This window comes from Glycine soja, chromosome 9 (genome assembly GCF_004193775.1).
Source record: "Glycine soja cultivar W05 chromosome 9, ASM419377v2, whole genome shotgun sequence".
Taxonomy (NCBI): domain Eukaryota; kingdom Viridiplantae; phylum Streptophyta; class Magnoliopsida; order Fabales; family Fabaceae; genus Glycine; species Glycine soja.
Genome location: NC_041010.1, coordinates 20,927,052 through 20,949,576, shown reverse-complemented (window position 1 = coordinate 20,949,576; position 22,525 = coordinate 20,927,052). Strand labels below are relative to the sequence as shown.

The 22,525-nt window shown below is 33.9% G+C and overlaps 1 protein-coding gene across 1 annotated transcript; it reads left to right on the top strand.

Annotated features, from left to right (window-relative positions):
* Window positions 1-9,784: 9,784 nt before the first annotated feature.
* Window positions 9,785-12,182, top strand: LOC114425698 (probable L-type lectin-domain containing receptor kinase S.5). Its single transcript, XM_028392646.1, has one exon. It carries the CDS (start codon window positions 9,924-9,926, stop codon window positions 11,928-11,930), a length of 2,007 nt encoding a protein of 668 aa, XP_028248447.1. The 5' UTR covers window positions 9,785-9,923; the 3' UTR covers window positions 11,931-12,182.
* The last annotated feature ends 10,343 nt before the right edge of the window (window positions 12,183-22,525 follow it).

The window sequence follows — 22,525 nt, the reverse complement described above, 5'->3', positions numbered from 1 at the left end:
GCACCCATGAAAACAAACACCACATAGACTTGGCAAGACTCTAAAATTGACAACCACATCACAAATACATGCACATGAGGATCAAAAGGCCTTTTAAGGTTGTAATGGGGCCAAGGACAAGGTAGATGGAATTATGGGATAGTAGCTAAAACCCAAAGGAATAGAGGAGCAATGGGAAATAAGTGGAAAGTAAGAAAAAAGTAGTAAACCCCAAAACCAAAATAAAGCAACAATTAGGCAACCAATCCAAGTCTTCAAACCAAGACCTCATTTATTCAACTTTGTTTTTTTTTATTTTTTTTTTGAACGTGGACAGTAGCAATTGAAAACATTTGAAAAATAAAGCAACAATTAGGCAATATATGTATACATCATCAAGCATGACCAATAAAAACATATCATCCAATGAAACATACCCCCCCCCCCCCTCACACTTATTCCCAAAACAATTCTAAAGCTCCAAAATTCCTTAAGGGTAGGGTGAAATCATGGTTTTTCACTTAAGGCTCTTAATGAGCTTCAAAACAAAGAAAGGAGAACATAGGCTCAAAGGGGCTATCAAAAAAATTAATTCAAGGTAGGCTCATTTGGCTAGAGGCTTATAAGAACAAAATGCCTAAATGATCTCCCAACATGCATGTGAAGCAAGAAGTATCAACAAGAGTCAAGCCAAGGCTATTGTGCAAGCAATCAATGGGGCAAAACACCCTTAGTTTCAACATCACCCTTAAAAAGGGAAAATCATTACTCTCACAAGCCTAGACGACCATCTTACAGGAGTCTTCTTGGTTGGCTAACTTTAGTTGTCGCTGTAGAGCAACGACGCTCGCCGCAGAGGTAATGGAGGATCGGTATTTCAACATATTGTCCCTTACCCATTCATAGCTAGCAACAGTGGGAGGGGACGAAGGCGACCCAGCATTGTGGCTACGCTTATTGCGGGGTGAAACCCTAACATCCCCACTGCCATTCTTTCTCGCTCCCCCAAAAGCAGAAGGAGGAAGGATCATGGTCACTGGAACGGGTTCCCCATCCAAAGAGGTAGCAGAAGGTCACGCCCTCCTACGGTGGCAAGAAGCACCTCCGCCAACACAGCACAAGTTTGCCAACCTCTTAGAGAAAGTGGACTTTCTATCAGAAGCTCCATGGTGTGTCTCATTCGAGGAGGAGCTACTGATTAGAATGACCTCCCGGTCCAACAGGGGTTACTGAATCGAACCCCAAGAGTCACTTCCGCCTATACCCATGGCAGAATCAGAGATGAAAGACATGATGGAAAGGAAATGTATCTTAAAAGCGAAGAAGATAATCAGAGGAGAATGGAAAATCACGAATCGCGAGCAAAAGGCAAGGAAGTTTCAGGAAAGAGAGAGTAGAAATTCAAAGTGGTGGTGATAAAAAATCAAACGTACACTTAATTTAAGTGGAGGCACAACTCTTCGGTAGCTGGCAGGAGCTGAAATGATGCCTTGGAAGTTTGCACCACAATGCAACCCCACTAATCCGCACACCGCGTCTCCAGTATGTGTCCACTCTACGGGTGACACATATGCAAGAGTAGCGTGCTTGTGTTGCACTCACTTGCAACAAAAGAAAAATGAAACACATGCCTTCAATGTGTTCTCCAATGGTCAAAATAGGGCAGAATTGTCAAATACAAACATCTTTTCTGTGCAATACGTCTGACTTCACCTGTAAAACAAAAAGTGTGTCCACCCTGGACAACTTAGCAGAAATAGCCCGTACAACACTTGTCCAAGCTGGGGGGCTTGACAAGCTTGACAAGCCAACAACTCTCGCACCTGTAGAGTTTACCACCCTCGACACCGGACAATACTTATTCAAGTTGAGGGGCTTGACAAACTCGCAACCCTCTTACTTGTCAAGGCTACTACCTTTGACACCATAAATCTCTTTTGCCAACAAGCTAACTCAAAGCTTGGGGGATTATGTACTGCCCGGGGTCCACAAAATGGACGTGGCAAGTGACGTGGCACTCCAGTGAGCACGTCAGCCCTCTATGTCAACCTTGGCATAGGAGCACAGACACCTTGCCCTTAGCAGCCAGGCTACTGGGCCGATAGGTTATCTCTGATACCTCATTATTTGAATATTAATGATAATGTTAGAACTCCCTTATCAGGTGACAGGTACCTAATTATCTATAAGCCACAACTTATCTACTAGCTATTAACTATAAGCTATAATTATCTTCAAGCTAGTAATTATCTACAAGGGTTGTTACACCACCGAAATAGTCCCTACAAATAAAGACCTGAAGCTCTTACTCCACTCTATAAGTACCAGGTTCTATCTCATCCTTTTCATATTCCATTCTCACCTAACTCACGTACTTACTTGAGTGTCAGAGTCATTTATTTTGTAAGTGCTCCCTCGTGTTCTCCTAGCAGAGAATACCTCAAGTCTGATGCATGAGATCATGGAGTCCATCTTGGCCACGTCGACCTTGATGTTGGTTAGCTCCAGATTTTGGTAGGTACAATAATAATAACCAAAATGCTAAAGATCAAAATAAACATACATACACAAATACAAGATTTAACAAGTTTCGATATGTGTGCCTATGTCCTCCAGAGTGGATTAATTATTTGTATTATTGATTGACAAATAGGATTACATCAATATTTATAAAATAGAACAAAGTATAAATTTACAATATTACCCCTATATAGTATGGGGGTGTCTCTTCCTGTCCATAAAATATGAGTCATGCACAACATTATATTTAGAATAAACATAATTTATATATTAAATAAATTTATATATTTAAAATAAAAATATTAGTATGCAAATTATATACATATTAAATATTAAATTTTATTAGTTTTTGAAAAATATTAAAATTTATTAAATCATGTAATAATTATACATACATACACACATATTATTGTTTATTCTTCCTTCAACCATACAAAACAATTGGCTTGTTGGTCGTGTATGTTTTGATAATTTGTTCATGGGGACTTGGTTTCTGTCCTCACCATGAATACTTTTATCTCTTTTCAAATCATTTTTCCCCGTAGCATATAAGTTCCACGTAAGTTAGGAACTAAAAGTACAATTAAAGTCATTTTTAATATATAATTATACATGATAACTGGAAATTGGTTCACATTATTTATTTTAAAATCCTAACATTTTATTTGCATAAAATAGATTTTAAAATAAAATAAGATTTATGAAGTGTCTATTATTTTTCCTAAAAGAATAACAAATTTTACTTTTTGTATAAAACGGCTGCCAATGAGATTATATTTTATTCATAAAGATAAAATTCAAGTATTAAAATTTTACAACAATTCATATACACGGATTAAATAACTGAATTGGACCTCTTTAATGTTGTAAATGATATTTAAACTTACATGTGATCGTAAATGTATTAAAAAAATCTAAACCCTTTAGTGAAGAAATTAAATATATAAATTATATTAATAAAAAATTGTCCGTTATTTGCTCTGGTCAGACCATTAATTTCAATATCTCTAACTCAAATTAAAGGGTTGACTATTGAGATTATGCCAAGTTCAAAAGTTGAGTAATATTTAATATAAAACTTTTCAATTATTTAGGCTTGCGAGTATCGTGTACGAAAGAACAAGTAATCCGAAGAATGACTCCACCCTCAAGGACTTGAAAACAGGTTTGTGGTCCAATCCACATATTAGACGGGATAGCATTATGTAAACAAAATAGGGGTTGTTCTCCGAAACTTGGCGATGAATACCGGTCAAAGTCAACCATGAAACCAAAAAACAGGAGTTTTTTTTTTTATAAAGAAAACCAGTTGATTTTCTAACATTTGAGAAAGAGACACATGATAATTTTATAAATGTTTAAACAATGTCTTAGTTTATAACTATTATCAATTTTGATGTATATATAGTTTTAGTTTAATAAATGAAACTTTAAGGATCAACTTGAACATAAAAAAGGATCAATGATCACTTTCTTATCTTTTACTCTTCCTCTAATAGTTAAGTACTTAATGTCGATGTACTTACTTTCTCGAATGGAAAAAACACATTCAATGATGATTATAAGACACATACAAAGACGGTTTTGAATCGTCTTTGAAGTTAACGTCATAAAAAAATAAAACTTTCCACGACGGCTCCATAAACACCATCTCATAAATGGTACCATTCTAAAATCATCTTAGAATGACATCATTATAAGATGATTCTAAAGTAAAAATCGTCTTAGAAAGATATTATTCTAAGATGTCTTACAATGTTTTTTTTTTTAAAATTAAAATTGACTAGAAATTAACTATAATTACTATTATAATTGCATCTCCTTTTTTAAAATATCTACTATTCACGGTGCATAATCCTTTCTCTAACATTTTTAGTCAATGCTTAATTTCTTTAAAAATTTATATTTTAAAAACTGTATCTAACTAAACTAAATTGAAGGTTTCTCTGTGTGGTTCAAAAGCTTTCCAATAATAAGGTTGTAGCCTAAAAATGTATTCAAAATGTCAAACACATTCATGAATGGTGCTGAAGACCTTGCTTCATCCCCCTTAGCAACAAGCTTTTGTGAATCCTGTGCACCAAATTAGGCACATTGACATCAAGGTTAGAATCATTAATCATATCCAAAGCTCTGCTAATCAATATTTAGTCAAAATAAAAAGTTAAAGCAAAAGTTCTTACATCATCAAAACGAATATTTTCCTGGGAAAATCTAGGAGGCTGATAATTCCTCATGAACCATTCATTCTCAAAGATCTCATTCATTGTAATCCGTCGTTTCATGCCTTAAGAAGAGACAATATAGTAACATAAGTTAATTTCGTGAGATGTCATATATTACTAACATGACTCAACCAAATTAAAAAAATATAGCATGTCGAATACTTACAGTTGTAGGATTGGGATCAAGGATTCTTGTAATTAGTGTTATTAAACTCCTAGAAAAAAATGAGGGATAAATGAAGTCAGCCTGGAGAATCTATAAGTCAGTAAATTTAAAAGCATTTAGAGGAAGGATTCAATTAGTTAAAAATGACAAGTCAACAACTAAAGAAAGATAAATGAACATTACAACTTAAAAGAGAGAGTTCTTCTTGAAATTGTTTCAATTTTATCTTGAGTTTTTTTACTGATTATACTTGTAAATATATAAATTAAGCACTATACATGCTCATGGTAGAATTGCTTAGATATCATATGTTCCAGAACATATATGTGTTCTAGAAACATATAAAAAGATAATGATTGTCTATTAAGACATGCAAACAAGTGGAATTACAAACTTTCATAGACAACTCTTGCTTTTTATTCACAAAATTGAGAATGTTGAGTTTTTAAGGGAGCCAATTGTGTTAGGGGAAGTAGTGTTTCAAAATTACAAATGAAAACACAGGCTTATTATAAGACTAGTTTGTCTAAAATGAACTAGAAATAGAGTAGACACTACTACAAAACGCAGTTTCAACATCGGTCGAAAACGCCATTCTACATCGGTGCTCAACCGATGTAGAATATGATGTCGTTGAAAGTTAAACATTTCGACATCGGTTGCCAATCCACAGATGTAGAAAACACATTGTTTTCTACATCGGTCCTAAGTAAACCATCATCTTTGAAAAATCATTATTTACTACGTTTATGACGTCATCAACGACTTAGAAAATGTGCTATCTACAACATTGCTAACGCCATGCCCGTTGTTGAAGGTTGCATTTTTTAAATCGGTGCTACCTTGACAACCGATGTAGAAATTACACCTTCTAAGTTGGTGTTACCTCATGAACAATGTAACAAATGCGTGTTTCCACATCGGTGCTGACGTAAGCACCGATGTAGAAATTACATGTTTCCACATCGTTGCTGACATAAGCACCGATGTAGAATTATGTAATTTCTACATTGGTGCTTATGTCAGCATCGATGTTAAATGTTGAATAACCTGCAATTAAATTTTAGGTTAACTAATAATCAATATTTATATTTACAATATTATCAATATTGCTAATAATCAATAAATGTTATTATATAATATTAAAATCAATTTATAATTACAATATTATATATGTTACTAATAATCAATAAATATAATTACATAATATGAAAAGTTGTATTTTTAATTACAATATTATCTATATTAGTAATAAATAATAATCAACAAATATAATTATAAAATATGCAATAATAGTTTCTATATTATCTATGTATGTAAATGTTATTCTCACACCTTATAGAACTAGTATTCCTGTAAGCACTTATCAATATTATTGTTCATTCATTCTGTTTTCAAATATTAGCATTGAGTATACTATTTGCTTGCATGGCTATACATAACTTCATTCAAAGAAATGGCAAGAGTGATGGAGAATTTGATTTGCTAGATGAAGATAATGAAGATATAGATAGTGATGAGGATGAAAGTGAAGTTGGTCCTAGTATTACAACATGGGAAGAACCGGATGCTCAAAGTACTCTACAAATGGAACGATTTAGAGAATCTTTGAAGAATATGTTTCCAACACGTATTTAATTTCCTTATTTTTTAATACTACAAGGTTGCATGTTTATGGTATGGGTACATTTGAACAATTTTATATTGAAAGACATTATTGATCGCATTATCACCAAGTTAATGATATTTTATATTTTGTTATAAATTATAATTATATAGATAATAATTAAATTATAAACTAGAATGTATGTGACCACATTACTAAAACAATAAATTAATTAGATTTTAAATATGAAAAGTAATTATGTAGAAAGGTGTATAACTATATTTTTATGAGATACATTTATTTTATTTTTATAAAAATAATTATTTTTTAATCAAAATTTCTAGAAAATATATAACTATTTTAAATATAATGATAAAGTTAAAATATTTTTATAAATGAAATAGAAGAAGAAAATAATTTTTATTATTTTTAATAATATTTAATTATTTTAGGCATTTAATAATTATATAATAATGTTTAAGTATTTAATTATTAGTTTTAATAATGTCAAAGCATATAATATCCTTTTTGGTAATTTTAATTATGCAAAAGATCTTCTACAATTTCATCCAAACACCATATTAATTTAAATAAGCACTTAAGAGTTTATCATCAAAACATCAAATTAACTTATGTAAAAGTAACTTTTCAGATAAGAGCTTCTTGGATAAATTCTTTCTCTATAAGGTCTTTTACAATAGTGCATCCAAACAGGACCTAAATATGTTGCCAAATTGCAAAGCACATAACCACTAGGATATGTCTAGTGATGGAGAATTTGGGGTGATATGCATCATAGAGTTCAATCTTAGTGCGATCATGGTAAAAAAAATAATTTCAAAGCACATGACTTATGCAGTGGCGTCAAATTCTGGTTAAAGCAGGGAGGGCAACAATCATGTAACTGTTATCCTAGTTCATGAAAGGAAGGCAAAAATTGTATAACTCTGTTAGTTTTAGCTTTCTGATTTTGAGGCTACTTTTATAATGTTTGCTGGGTTAGTAGCCTTTTTTGGAACATGTTTGAATTTGGGTTTCGGTACCCTTATATACCCTTTTAATATATTTTTTCTTGGATGATAAAAAAAATATCAATAACTATTGTAACAAATATTTAATTCCAATAAGAGAAGTATTCCAATCGACAGAAAATAATAAGAAAATCATGCAAAGAGTTTAAGGTCCAATTACAGATTGCAGACACGGCAACAAAGCGAAACTTCCCGATGTGATTTTTGTGTTGAGAAGGAAGACGCAGGCCAGCGCAACTTGTATTCATCAAGTCATTGACTATCATTATTTTAAAAAAGAGAATTTAGTTTATACTATATTATTAGGATGCGTCGAGATTAAAGCAAAACCATATAGATAAAGTAATCATTTGTATTTTTTTTAAAAATTTTCTGGTTCATTTGAAAAAATGAGTCCTCATTAATTTAGAATTTGGTGGAAAGGTAAGTAAAATTTGATAAAAATTATTTTCGTCAAAAATCACATTCAAATAAATATTTAAATAATTTAACTTGAATTTTAATATATTAATCACTTGTATTCAATTAGTTGATTGTATTTTATTCTTTAACTGGTGGATCCTAATTCCTATTACATGAAATATTTTGTTGGGACAAACTCTAGGTAGATTGGGTGGTAGGTAGCGGTCGAAAGATCAAAGCCAGATCTAATTTTTGGCTCCAATTCAAGTTCTAACATTTTCGTTACATACATTAGGAAATATTTAAAATTATCTTTATATATTATATAAGCGCTTGTATAATTGTTTAGGAGAAGTTATGAAAATGGTTTATGATACTCCATTCATTAATATAAGATTTTTTTTTATTAGAAGTGTACAGTAAAATTAAAAATAACAAGAAAAATAAATAAATATATCAAGAATACAAGTGGAAGAAAATATAAAAAGTTAAAAATTAGTGTTTCAAAAAATATTAGAAGCAATTAAAAAAAGCTAAAGACTAACTAAAATGTATTATGGAATAGAATCTACGTAGAGATAGTAAGATTATGAGTCCTAACAATTTTATGAATAATTTTGAAAAAATAAAACAAATTATTGACAAATTTAATATTGTTAATTAAATTAAGGATATAGACATTTTCCTCCCTAAATATGTAAAACATTAACAAATTTGTCCTTGAAATATATAAATTCAAATTTTAATCTCCGAAAGTGAAAAAAGTGTGACAAATTCATCATCCGTTAACTTTTATCTGTTACCGTTAATGAAAAAGCATACGTGATACACATGGATGAAAATATTATAAAAATGATTGTTACATGACTATTGAATATATTGAATCAAAATGTTAGTAAATTCTCATTGGACCAAAATGTCAGTAAGTTTCAATTTGACTAATTTGTCAAACTCAAAATTTTATTTTATTTAAGAGTAAAACATAATTTAATCTTCATTTCTCCCATTTTTTTATGGTTACAACATAATATTACAATAAACACTTAAAAAAATAGTGAAGATAGCAAGCATAAGTTAGAACAAATATAATAATAAGCATAACATTGATTAATAAGAAAAGGGGATTAAAATTTAAATTTATATCTTTTGAAGACAAACTTATTAGGACTTTATCGTTGAGGGACGAAAGTGATTATTTGACGTTAAATTAACTAACTTTCTTAAAATATATGAATTAATTAAAATAATATTATATTTAGAGACAAACTTAATAGTACATGTTTATAAATTATTTTTAACTTATTTCTTTGAACTCTTCAAAAGATAGTTTTGAAAACAATATACATCTTATATGGAGATAGTTTGACCGTATCTTTTCTTAAAAAAAAATTGACCATATTTTCTTTGATTATAAAAATAACTTACACATAAATATTTACATTTAAAGCACGTATCTAATTAGTGTTAAAGTTTTTTTTTACCTAAATGCACATTATGAATATTTTGTAATCCACCATTAGAGATAAGACTTTATCTTTCCTAATTAAACCTTTTTCACATAAATAAATAAATAAAAAAACCTTTACAATTTCAATACGTTCTTACTTTTTTTTCTGTTTTGACCGGATGCGTTCTTAATTCACAACTAAATGCTCTGAATCTGTTTATGAAATCTACTAGGCTTTGTAAGTGTTCAAACTAATATTATTTTAATGGTAAGTGGAGATTTTTTTATTTCCATTCCTCAAAGACGACGCAAGAGTTTTTCCCGAAAAAGATAAGCTAAAGAAACAAGGATAAACAATTTTAAAAAAATAAAATAAAACAACCTTGAGTTAATCGACCTAGTCCACAGTATAATATATGGTCATAAAAACATAGGAGTTAATGATGCATCCTAAACATTTCATAACTCAGAATTAGCCTTCAAATTAATCCCTTGTTGCTGATCCTTCATCTTGTCTGAAAATCTTGGCCAATTCACTAACAGAAATATGCACCTCCCTTGGTTAGTCAAATACCAGTTAGCATCAACCATCTTCATTATCATAACCCTTACCAAAGTTACCTGTTTTTATTTCAATTTCCTTACCTTCCAGAAAGAGAATGAATCAGACTTATTGCTGAGCAAGAATTCACTAATATACTTAGATGCCATCCAAGTGACCCCAGATATTCGTGGTCGTATTCATGATTATTCTGGACGTGCTTTCTACAACAAGCCATACAAACTTTGGAGCAAGAAGAAGAACCAAATTGCTTCCTTCAACACCACTTTTGTGCTTAACATCACTCCTGAAACAACCCCTGGTGGAGAAGGCTTGGCTTTTATCTTAACTTCAGATACCACTCTCCCACAAAACAGTGATGGAGAATGGCTTGGTATTGTAAATGCTACTTCTAATGGAACTTCACAAGCTGGGATTCTAGCAGTGGAGTTTGACACCAGAAAAAGCTTCACAGAAGATGGCCCTGACAACCATGTTGGCATCAACATAAACAGCATCAATTCCATTCAACAGGTTCCATTAATCAACACTGGGGTCAATGTTTCATCAGGTATAAATGTAACATTCAAAATTCAGTATATGAATGACATGATAACGGTTTTTGGTTCGATGACTGGTTTTGAAGAATCTATGAAGACCCTTTTGGTATCTCCACCTCTTAATCTATCTAACTATCTTCAAGAAGTGGTTTACCTTGGTTTCTCAGCTTCAACAAGTAACTACACGGAGCTGAACTGTGTAAGATCATGGGAATTCAGTGGTGTTGATATTGCAGATGATGATAATAAAAGTCTCTTGTGGGTTTATATTACTGTTCCATTAGTGATTGTTATTATCATCATAGGAGGGTTGGCGATCTTTTTCTTGTATTGGCAAAGGAAGCGCCATATGGAGATGCCAGAAGATGCATATCCAAGGATAGAGGATCAAATTCAATATTCCTCTATGGCTCCAAAGAAGTTTAAGCTAATGGAAATAACAAAAGCAACAGGTGGATTCAGCCCTCAAAACAAGCTTGGAGAAGGTGGATTTGGAACTGTGTACAAGGGGCTATTGGACAATAAGGAGGTAGCTGTGAAGAGAGTCTCTAAGAACTCACGCCAAGGGAAGCAAGAATTTGTGGCAGAAGTGACAACAATTGGAAGCCTTCACCATAGGAATTTGGTGAAACTCACAGGTTGGTGCTATGAGAAAAGAGAGCTTCTCCTTGTGTATGAGTTCATGCCTAAGGGAAGCCTAGACAAGTACCTCTTTGGTGACAAAACTTTTGGTAACAACACCCTTGAAGAGGGGTGTTCTTCAACACTGACTTGGGAAACAAGGCACAGTGTGATTCATGGCGTGGCTCAAGCATTAGACTATCTCCACAATGGGTGTGAGAAGAGGGTTCTTCACAGAGACATCAAGGCCAGCAACATAATGTTGGACTCAGACTACAATGCCAAGTTGGGAGACTTTGGATTGGCAAGAACCATTCAGCAGAGAAATGAAACACACCACTCTACAAAGGAGATTGCAGGGACACCAGGGTACATGGCTCCAGAGACCTTTCTCACAAGTAGAGCAACAGTGGAGACAGATGTGTATGCATTTGGGGTTCTTGTGTTAGAGGTTGTGTGTGGAAGGAAGCCAGGGAGTGTGTATGCACAAGATGACTACAAAAACAGCATTGTGTATTGGGTTTGGGACTTATATGGGAAGGGGGAAGTAGTTGGTGTTGTGGATGCAAGGCTGAAGAAGGAGGAGATTAAAGAGGAAGAAGTGGAGTGTGTTGTTGTTCTTGGCTTGGCTTGTTGCCATCCAAACCCACACCATAGGCCATCCATGAGAACTGTTCTTCAGGTTCTGAATGGGGAAGCACCCCCACCTGAGGTGCCTAAGGAAAGACCAGTTTTTATGTGGCCTGCTATGCCTCCATCCTTCAAAGAAGCTGAAGATAACTCCCTCATCCAGGGTACACTCACTCCATTCACTGAAATCACTGGCAGATGATGAAATTGAATGTGGTGAACAAAGCTGGGAACTAATCAAGATTATCCTGGTTGTAGTTGGAGATTTGAAGTCATTATTGCATTCGTTGATTTTAGCTTTTCAATGTAAATGGGTACATAGGTGATAAATATGTGTTGTAGCTTGATATATATTTGCATGTATTGGTCCTGTTGGAGGATATACATGACCTCTAGTATGTATTAGAAAGACGTTTTATTTTTGGGTTAATTCAGATCTTGATCTCTTTTGACATTTTTTTCAAACGGTCAAAAGTCCTGACTATCTCACACCAACTAGTTATATGACTCTAAATTAGAGTATATAAGTGAGATAATTTCTAGCTTACAACCACCTTACAAATTGATTGTGTCATTCTCAAATCGCTCGGCCCTAGATGTACCTTACAAAAAAAAAAGGAGATTCAAATAAAAAAGAAAAAAAAAAGAGAAAATTTAGTCTTTGTCCATGACAATCTTTAACTAACTTTGTAGTTTAAATTAGGATAATTGTTATTATTGAGCAAGTGAATCAACCGACATTAGATTATTTTAGTTTGACCAATAACCTCAAGTTTGGTTCTTATATATGCAATAGAGTTAAATATTTAATGAAAAAATTTTGGGTTAAATATATTTTTTATTCCTAATAAATATCTAATTTTTGTGTTTTTTTTAAGAATTTTTTGCTTAGCGTTGAGTCCCTAATAAAATAACACTTTTATTTTTATCCTTGATATTTTTGTTTTAATCCCTGATAAATTAGAAAATTTTATGTTTGCTTCCTATGAATTAACAAATTTTGTTTTAGTCTATATTAATAACAAATGAGAAATATTTATCGTGAAGAAATATATTTAATCTCGTTAAAAAAATTATAAAAATTGGTTAATGTTCTTAATATTACAAAAAAGAAAAAATCTTTCAAACTTTTGAGAAATAGTTAATTAATACTAAAGTCAAAGATGAAAATTAAATAACATTAAAAATTAAATAAAGGCTTAAATATGTTTTTGATCCCTGATAAATACATGTTTTTTGTGTTTGGTCCCTGATAAATGTTTCTTTCGGATTGAGTTCCTAATATTTCAAAAAAATTCCTTAGGTCCCTATCGTTAGTCTGTAATCGTTAATTGCCTATGTGACTAGTAATGGGTTTTAGCCTGAATCTTAGGACGAATTTGGGTTAAAAAGGTGGACTAGTAATGGGTTTCAGCCTGAATCTTAGGACGAATTTGGGCTCCATCTCAATTTTTTTCTATGTTAATTTATGGAATAACTATGAAAAAAAATTCCCTTAATTTGACTTTCTTTTCTTCCTGGTTTTTGGTTTTATGCAAATCAATGGATTCATTATTTTTCTTTTGATGCTGCTCCTTACTAATATTTGCACAAGATGCACAACTTTGCGGTGGCAGCGATGAGTAGGAGCAGATAGAGGTATAGGCTCAACAGAAAAAAGGGTAGTAGATTCGGAATAAAAAAGAATTTTTTTTAACATGCAAAACGACATCATTTTTTACTTTTTTTAAAAAAAATATTTTTTCCACGTGTAATCCCACTTAGACAAAGATTACATGTGGCATGCTTGTGTGGTTGGTTAATGATCACATAGGCAGATAACGATTTCGGACTGACGACAAAGACTTAGGACAAATTTTTTCAAATATTAGGGATCTGATCTGAAGGAAAAATTTATTAGGGACCAAATACAAAAACGAACATTTATCATTGACCAAAAACATATTTAAGTCTTAAATAAAATCAACCATATTATTTTTTAATTTGTAATCAACCAATTTAATAATTATTTTTTTACAATAGAATATTGGTATTATTCAACTAAAACATAATGCATTACATCTTTAGAAATCCAACTGATATGGGACTTCATCTAACCATATGATAATTAAAAACTAATCCAGCTAGAACATGAGTTAGTTTGCTCCCCTCTCTCTTTGTGAACAAGAGGTCACCAACAAGCACTCTTCTCCCCCATTATCCTGCATTCTTTCACCATGCTGCGAAAGTAGCTTCTAGCATTCTTATCCTTACTATGCCATTGATCATAAAGTCTCCTACAATCAATTTCAAAAAACTGCTTGGAATAAGCATAAATCATGGACCGTGTGGAGTGCCCAGCGCAAACCTAACACCCCCATTTTTTTTGGAAGATATCGAGCCTCAAAGTGGTTTGTTGTTGCTGCCACTACAAATTGGGTCACCTCAATATGACTTATTACCAGAATAGCCATTACTGTCATAATATTCGAATGGGCTCTCCATACCAAGTTCTTATACTTTGGTAATGCACATGTCTTCCAGATTTAACCCCAAAGGCAATCCACAGTTGGACTAGAAAAAGTGTAGAAGCAAACTTCATTGCTTCATGATGATGAATCACGATTGATCCATGATGATGAATCAAGATTGATTCAAGGTGTTTTGATGATAACAAAGATGATGACAAAAAGCCCAAGAGAAAGATTCAAGAGAAGTTTCAAGTTTCAAGTTTTCAAGAATCAAGAATCAAGAATCAAGAATAATCAAGAACAAGATTCAAGACTCAAGATTCAAGAATCAAGAAAAGACTCAATCAAGATAAGTACTGAAAAGTTTTTCAAAACATTGAGTAGCACATGAATTTTTCACAAAACCTTTTACAAAAGAGTTTTTACTCTCTGGTAATCGATTACCAGTTTATTGTAATCGATTACCAGTAGCAAAGATTGTTTTCAAAAAGCTTTCAACTGAATTTACAACGTTCCAATTGATTTCAAAATGGTGTAATCGATTACCAGTGTGTTTGAATGTTGAAATTCAAATTCAAATGTGAAGAGTCACATCCTTTCACAAGAATGCTTTGTGTAATCGATTACAATGATTTGGTAATCGATTACCAATGATAAGTTTTGAACAAAAATCAAAAGATGTAACTCTTCCAATAGTTTTCAAGTTTTTCTAAAGGTTAGAACTCTTCTAATGGTTTTCTTGACCAGACATGAAGAGTCTATAAAAGCAAGACCTTAACTTGCATTTTATAACGCATTGAATACATTCATTACAATCTCTTACAACCTTTGAGTCTCTTTGAACATCTTCTTGAATTTCTTCTTCTTCCTTTGCAAAAGCTTTCTTAAGTTTTTTGGTTTTCCAAACCTTGAAAACAAAACTTGTGCTATTCATCTTTTTTATTCCCTTCTCCCTTTGCCAAAAAGAATTCGCCAAGGACTAACCGCCTGAATTCTTTTTGTGTCTCTCTTCTCCCTTTTCCAAAAGAACGAAGGACTAACCGCCTGAATTCTTTTGTGTCTCCCTTCTCTCTTGTCAAAGAATTCAAAACGACATAGTCTGAGAATTCTTTTGATTCTTCCCTTTCCCATAAACAAAAGATTTCAAAGGACTAACCGCCTGAGAATTCTTTTGTTTCCCCATTCACAAAGTTTCAAAGGACTAACTGCCTGAGAACTTTGCCTTAACACATTGGAGGGTACATCCTTTGTGGTACAAGTAGAGGGTACATCTACTTGGGTTGTTGTAACTGAGAACAAGAGAGGGTACATCTCTTGTGGATCAGTTCTAGTGGAGGGTACATCCACTAGGTTGTTCAAAGAGAACAAGGGCGGGTACATCCCTTATGGATCTTTGCTTGTAAAGGATTTTACAAGGTTGAAAAGAAATCTCAAGGACCATAGGTCGCTTGGGGACTGGATGTAGGCACGGGTTGTTATCGAACCAGTATAAAACTCTTGTGTTTGTCTTCTTCTTCCCTACACTCTTTAATTTCCACTGTGCACTTTAATTATTGCTTTTACTTTTGGTTAAGTTTCTATTTCTGTTCTTTATTTTCTTAACATTATAGTAAAAGCCTAAGAAGGGTAATTTTTAATTAGTAAAGGTCTAGTAATAATTAATTCAACCCCCCCTTCTTAATTATTTTGAGGCCACTTGATCCAACAAAAAGGATCATACAAATCATATCCGAACTTGGCCACTACATAATTAGATTTGATAAAATAGTTACCATGGATGGTATGCTTTCAAATCATAGAGTTGTTCATTTCCTGATAGGAATGGGCCTAGAGAGGCCTAAATATGCTAGAAGATTTAGATAGTATCCTTTCATATTATTTAGTGTTTTATTTTATTTTCTAAAAATACTAGATTATGTAAGGAATTATTAATAAAGAATATCAGTTTTGTGTTTATCTCTTGGTTTTGGTAGAAAGATAGGACTAGTGATAGAATAATTATCTTGTGTCTATCAAATAGTGCTTTCATAGCTCAATCTCCGCCTCCGTGATTCATTGACAACTACCATCATAATTATCAGTGGCCACCACAACCCCAGCTGCTTCCATCAGCGCAACCACCACCACCCATAACAACGAACAACACAACCATCTCTATTACCCTCCCGAGAACCATTCCCTTCCATTGTAGTGGCTACAAACCACCTTCTTCCTTTTATTATTACTATTCCCCACCTTCATCCTCCCATGCTTCCCTTCCTACTTGATATTAACTCTAACACAACTACCTACATAGCCTTCACAATTGCCATGACCACCACTGCAATTGCCTCCAACACCCAACATTTCCCCTTTTTCTTCAGCTCCCCCACAAAGCATTTTGACTCCCTTCTCTCCGCTTCCACAAATCGATCCCTCTCAACCATCACAATTGTCCCCCAATCTACAAAAAACTCCATCACAATCTCCACCGTTAGATGCTAGTTCCTCATCCAAACACCAAAACCATACATGACACCCTCTAAGTTGTTATCACAAAAATGAGAGCCTTGATGGAAAAAGCCATGGAGAAGAAGCCGAACGCTCCAATGAGGCAACAGTCACCGACGTCCCAAGAAATCTTGACAGAGGTTTATCATCAAGGTCTCTCTTTCTTTTCCTTGCAGAGGTGTCATCGTACTCTGCCGCAAACTCTTTCATTTTGTTGTCGCCATTTACTACAAATTTGTCCATGCCACCGTTGTCTCCTCCGCACAGTCCTCCACGTTGTCATCATCCTTCTCCATAAATCCATCAGCAACATCACCAAGGTCGATATCAGGTTGTCTGCATCTTCATGGAGGTTGCATTCTCCACCATTGCACCCCTTGTACTCGTGCACTGCTTCACAGGACTTAGCATCCTTATCGTGTGCGTACAAGGAATTTCCTTTTCCGCAATCACATTTGTGAACATGGGAGTGGCATCTTCTGTCATCATCGTCATGCAAGCATGCGCCTTCATGGACCCCAAACTTCGCACCATGTGCGTGGTCAAAGCCGGCACCATGGCCGCAGCTGCATTCACCCACATTGCATGGTTCCATCTCCACAAAGAACACCATTTCCACAGCATCAGTCCTCATCGTCATTACATTGTTCTGTTGTAGGAAAATGGAAATCCCATTTCAACTACCTGATCCTTGTGTTTATTCCCACCGTCAACAGGCTCAAGCTCCTTACAATACGCGTAAGGGAGACCACCATGCGTCGCATTTGGCTCACTCTCCCATCACCTCAAGGGAGATTAAGAAATGTGTTTGTCTTGCCATGTTTTGGACACACACATTCATCCACCAATTGTCTCTCATTCCTCTTTCCTGTACCATCATCCTAGGTTGGATCAAATCTTTTTTCATTTACCTTTAAATATCAATTATCCACGTGTCATCACATCAGTGGCCTACCCCATTTCCCTTGGATTCTTTCTTTGCATCTACACACAAATCCTCTTTTCGATTATTGGTTCCACAACTGACTAAAAATTTTCTATTTTCTCAACCATTGGATTTTTTCTCTCTTTCTTTTCAATTTCAGCCCTTCATTCAAACATCTATTGCACCTTGGGTGTTGCTAGGTGCACCCAGCACTATTGCTGGTGCACCCAACACATTTTGAAAATTCCAATTCTGCTCCTCCCTATTTTTTCTTTAAATTGGCACCGGTTATGCGTTTTCTTTTGTGTTTAAAGCTTTGTTTTTTTCATTGGGGTTTGGTTTCTATCATTGGTGGTGGTTTTTGCAAGTGTTGAGAGAGGTAGCGGTTCGGTGAAGGTGAAACTCTTACTGGTGGTGGTTTTATTTAAGCGGAGGTACACATTTTTTGGCTTTTCTGGGTAACTGATATTCTAGTAGATCTGTTAAATTTATAAGTTGTAAACGGATGAAGTTCATCCGTAAGTAAGAATTATAACATACGGATTTAATTAATCCGTAAGAACCATACGGAAGTAGTCCATCCGTATGATTTTTACGGATGAACTTCATTCGTATGTTGTAATTTAAAGCTTACGGAAGTTCTTCCGTATGACTCATACGGAAGAACTTCTTCCGTAAGCTTTTTTGTTTTAATTCTTTTTTAGATTATTTGTAAATTTGTGAATAATTTAGATTTAATAATATTATTATGTTATATTTTTTATTACATATTTTTGAAGTTGTGGATAATTGATTTATTACAAATTATTTATAGTGTATGTAAAAGATTAAATTATTTAGGTATAATAATTGTATTTTGTTGTAGTAGTAAAATGTTAAATTAGTTGTTAGTTATAGTTTTATATATTTTTATTGTTAATTAGGGTGCAACATTTGTATTTATTTGAAGTATTTTTATGTTAAATTAGATGTTTCGTAAAATTTATTATTATTGTGTTTTTGTAGTCCGTATTGTGCTATTTGTTGTAGAAATTATAAATTAGTTAGTTATTACAAATTAAATATAGTATAAGTCAAAATTGAAATTATTTAGGTCCAAAATTTCTATTTAGTTTAAGTAAATTATTTTGTTATAAATTTTGAATGCAGTTGTATTAGTTGGTAATAAGTATGTAGTTGATATTTTTTTATGATATTTATCAAATTATGATCTTAAGGGCTAAATAAAAAGTACTACGAGGGACTAATTTTAGTTTTGCTAATATGGTGTGCACTAAAAGATTATGTAGACTTGTGTATGATGTATAATTTTTTGATTTGTTGTTAAGATGGACAAAGATCAATGGACGTATGACAATACAATGTCTGAAGAAGCTGATATGGATTATGAAAATGAACAAGAATGTGGTGTCAAAGAACCACATGTTGATTGTTCAGATGCTTTTAATACTTCTCAGGTAATAATGTTCATTAGTTTGAGTCATTTGATTGAATGTATGTTTTGTATAAAAACTAAATTGTCAGGGTTGCATTGTAGGTCTTTAGTACCCGAGATGATGTTTTGCAGTGGGCTCGATCGGTTGCCCATGGAAATGGATTTGTTGCAGTCATTATAAAGTCTGACACACATACTGGTAGTAGATGAAGAAGTTCATTTGTGTTAATTGGTTGTGAAAGGAGCGGTCAGTATAAGTGTAGGAAGAAAGAATTTGTTAGAAGAGACATTGGGAGTAGGAAATCTGGTTGTCCCTTCAAGCTTCGTGGGAAACCAGTGATTGGAGGGGAAGGTTGGATGGTGAAGTTGATCTGTGGGATTCACAATCATGAATTGGTCAAGTCCTTAGTTGGACATCCATACGCTGGGTGATTGACTAAGGATGAGAAGAATATTATTGCTAATATGACAAAGTTGATGGTGAAACCAAGAAACATCCTACAAACATTGAAGGAGCACAATGCTAACAGTTGCACCACAATCAAACAAATATACAATGCAAGAAGTGCATATCATTCTTCCATTAGAGAAAGTGATACTGAAATGCAACATCTAATGAAGCTTCTTGAACATGATCAATATCATTAGCATAGATTAAAGGATGAATTTTTGGTACGTGATCTATTTTGGTGTCACCCAGATGCAGTGAAGTTATGCAATACATGTCATTTGGTGTTTTTGATAGACAGTACCTACAAAACAAACAGGTACATACTCCCACTACTTGACTTTGTTGGGGTGACACCAACAGGGATGATATTCTCTACTGGGTTTGCATATTTGGAGGGTGAACATGTTAATAATGTTGTATGGGCTTTGGAACGGTTTCGAGGTCTATTTTTAAGACGCGATTTCCTCCCTGTAGTTATTGTCACTGACAGAGACCTAGCATTGATGAATGCAGTGAAAATTGTGTTCCCCGAGTGTACAAACTTGTTGAGCAGGTTTCACATCGACAAGAATGTCAAGGCCAAGTGCAAATCTTTAATCGGTCAAAAAAATTCTTGGGAGTATGTCATGGATGCCTGGGGTAGTCTGGTTGATTGTCCTTCCGAACAGCAGTTTGCTGAGTGCCTTCAGAAGTTTCAAATGGCTTGTTCACCTTGGCCAATATTTGTTGACTATGTTAACGAAACATGGATAATCCCACACAAGGAAAAAATTATTACAGCCTGGACGAATAAGGTGATGCACCTAGGCAACACAACAACAAACAAGTATTAAAATGTTTCAGTTTTTCTAGTAATGTTTATTAATTCATGGAATTTAATTGTTGTATATGTTTACTGTTTTTTGTGTATTTCAAATGTAGGGTTGAATCTTCTCATTGGGCTTTAAAAAGAGTATTACATAATAGCCTTGGAGACTCGTGTAGTGTTTGGGATGCCATGAACAACATGATCACACTGCAGCACACTCAAATTAAAGCATCCTTTGAAACGAGTACACATGTGGTTGGACATGTATTTAAAAAAACCTTATACAAGAGGCTTCTTGGAATGGTTTCAAGGTATGCTTTAAATAAGATTGCTGCTGAGTTTGAGCGTGTACATTATGCTGGCAAGAATCCCTTTTCTTGTGGTTGTATGATGAGAACCACACACAGTCTTCCTTGTGCATGTGAGCTATCTAGGTATGTTGTTGGCAACATCCCACTCGATTCAATCCATATGTTTTGGAAGAGACTTATTTTTTCAGACCAAGGGTTATGTGAGGCCGAAGTCACCATCAAGGAAGAGATCGAGACCATATCTAAAAGATTTGAGGAACTTGATGTTTGTGGTAAAGTTACTCTCAAGAGTAAACTTCGAGAAATTGCATACCCTGATCAAAACTCTATGTGTCCTCCTTTGTCAAAGGTCAACATTAAAGGTGCACCGCAGAAATTGATGAACAGAAACCAAAGATCAACAAAGCGTGATTCGTCTTATTAGGAGTATGTTGATGCTTTTCATTCTATTCAAAACAACAACTCTTCTGTGAAATGTAGTGCATCATCTTCTGACACGCCAAAGCCAACAAGGATTATCTCGATGTTGGATCAATTTGAGCCATTTATACAGGGTTTCATTGACCACATTGTGGATGTGAAAATGGACGGTAATTGTGGATATCGGTCCATTACCGTTTTATTAGGTATGGGCGAAGATTCTTGGCCATTGGTGTGCAACGAATTGATTAAAGAACTTGGCAAATGGTCCCATGACTATATCAACCTCATCGATGGCACAGAGAGATTTGAAGAATTAAGGTATGTTGTTGGGTTTTCCAAGGTCGCATGACTATATCAACCTCTTTAGTGGCAAATGGTCGCATGACTATATCAACTTGTTGATGGGTTTTCCAAGGTATGTTGTTTCAGTTTTTTTTTTAAGAACAAACTTTAAATAACTTAGATGTGTATGTTTGTTTGATTCAGGTTAGTGTGGACAAGTGGATGGATATAACGGAGATGGGATATGTCATTGCATCAAGGTATAATGTAATCCTTGTATCATTGCCCCGACAACAAAGCATGACATTTTTTCCTCTTAGAAGTCAACCACCACCTGATTCTTCTGTGCACCGCATTATATGTGTCGGTCACATGTTTGGAAATCATTTTGTTCACGTACATTGAAGATAGTTAGTCTAATTTTTTGATTTAAGCAATCATTTGTGTTCATTTGACTTAATAATGTTTGTTCACATACAACAGGTTTATTTGAAAGACCGTTGTCCTTTACTGCCTTTAGCATTGTTGTGGTCTAGGAATTCTCATCCTCAAGCAAAGCAGTGGCCAACTCCATATATTAGTAGAATGTAGCAGTACAAAAACTTCATGATGCTGAAAAGAGACTATGTCGACCTAAATGAAGATTGAACATGCATCGTTGTTATGGACTGTGGCACTTGTTTATCTAATTTTATTCATTATGTGATATAACTTGTTGTCATACATTTATCCTTAATTATTAAGTAATTGTTGCGTTAAGAAATAAATTAGTTGGTGCAACTAAAATCAATTACGCATGTATGATACATCTTTGTCATAATTGACAACACAGTCAAAAGCATGCATATTAAAGTTTGAGCATGATAGGACATTGACTGACTTGACAACACATTCTGATGCACGATACAGCTTGACACCACATTGGTTTAGTTGGAAACACAAACACGAAACATTTGCATGCGTCTCTATTTTTTTATAAAAAAGTGAAGCAATGTTAGTGAAAACCATCTATATATATGAGACATTCCTTTAGGATGTACCATCGATGAACTGAAGGATTTGATAAAGCAAGTTACACCTCAAGGGATTCCCCCTCATGGTATTCATGAATCACAAACGATAAGACGATTGTTTTTTTGACAACCGGGTCATTTTGAGTATTCAGACAAAGTTATCAAATTTGAAATTATTGAGCTGAAAACTAACGATGACGTGTTGAAGG

Coding starts and splice junctions, on each gene's coding strand:
- LOC114425698 (XM_028392646.1), top strand. CDS start 9,924: ATGCACCTCCCTTGGTTAGTCAAATACCAGTTAGCATCAACCATCTTC.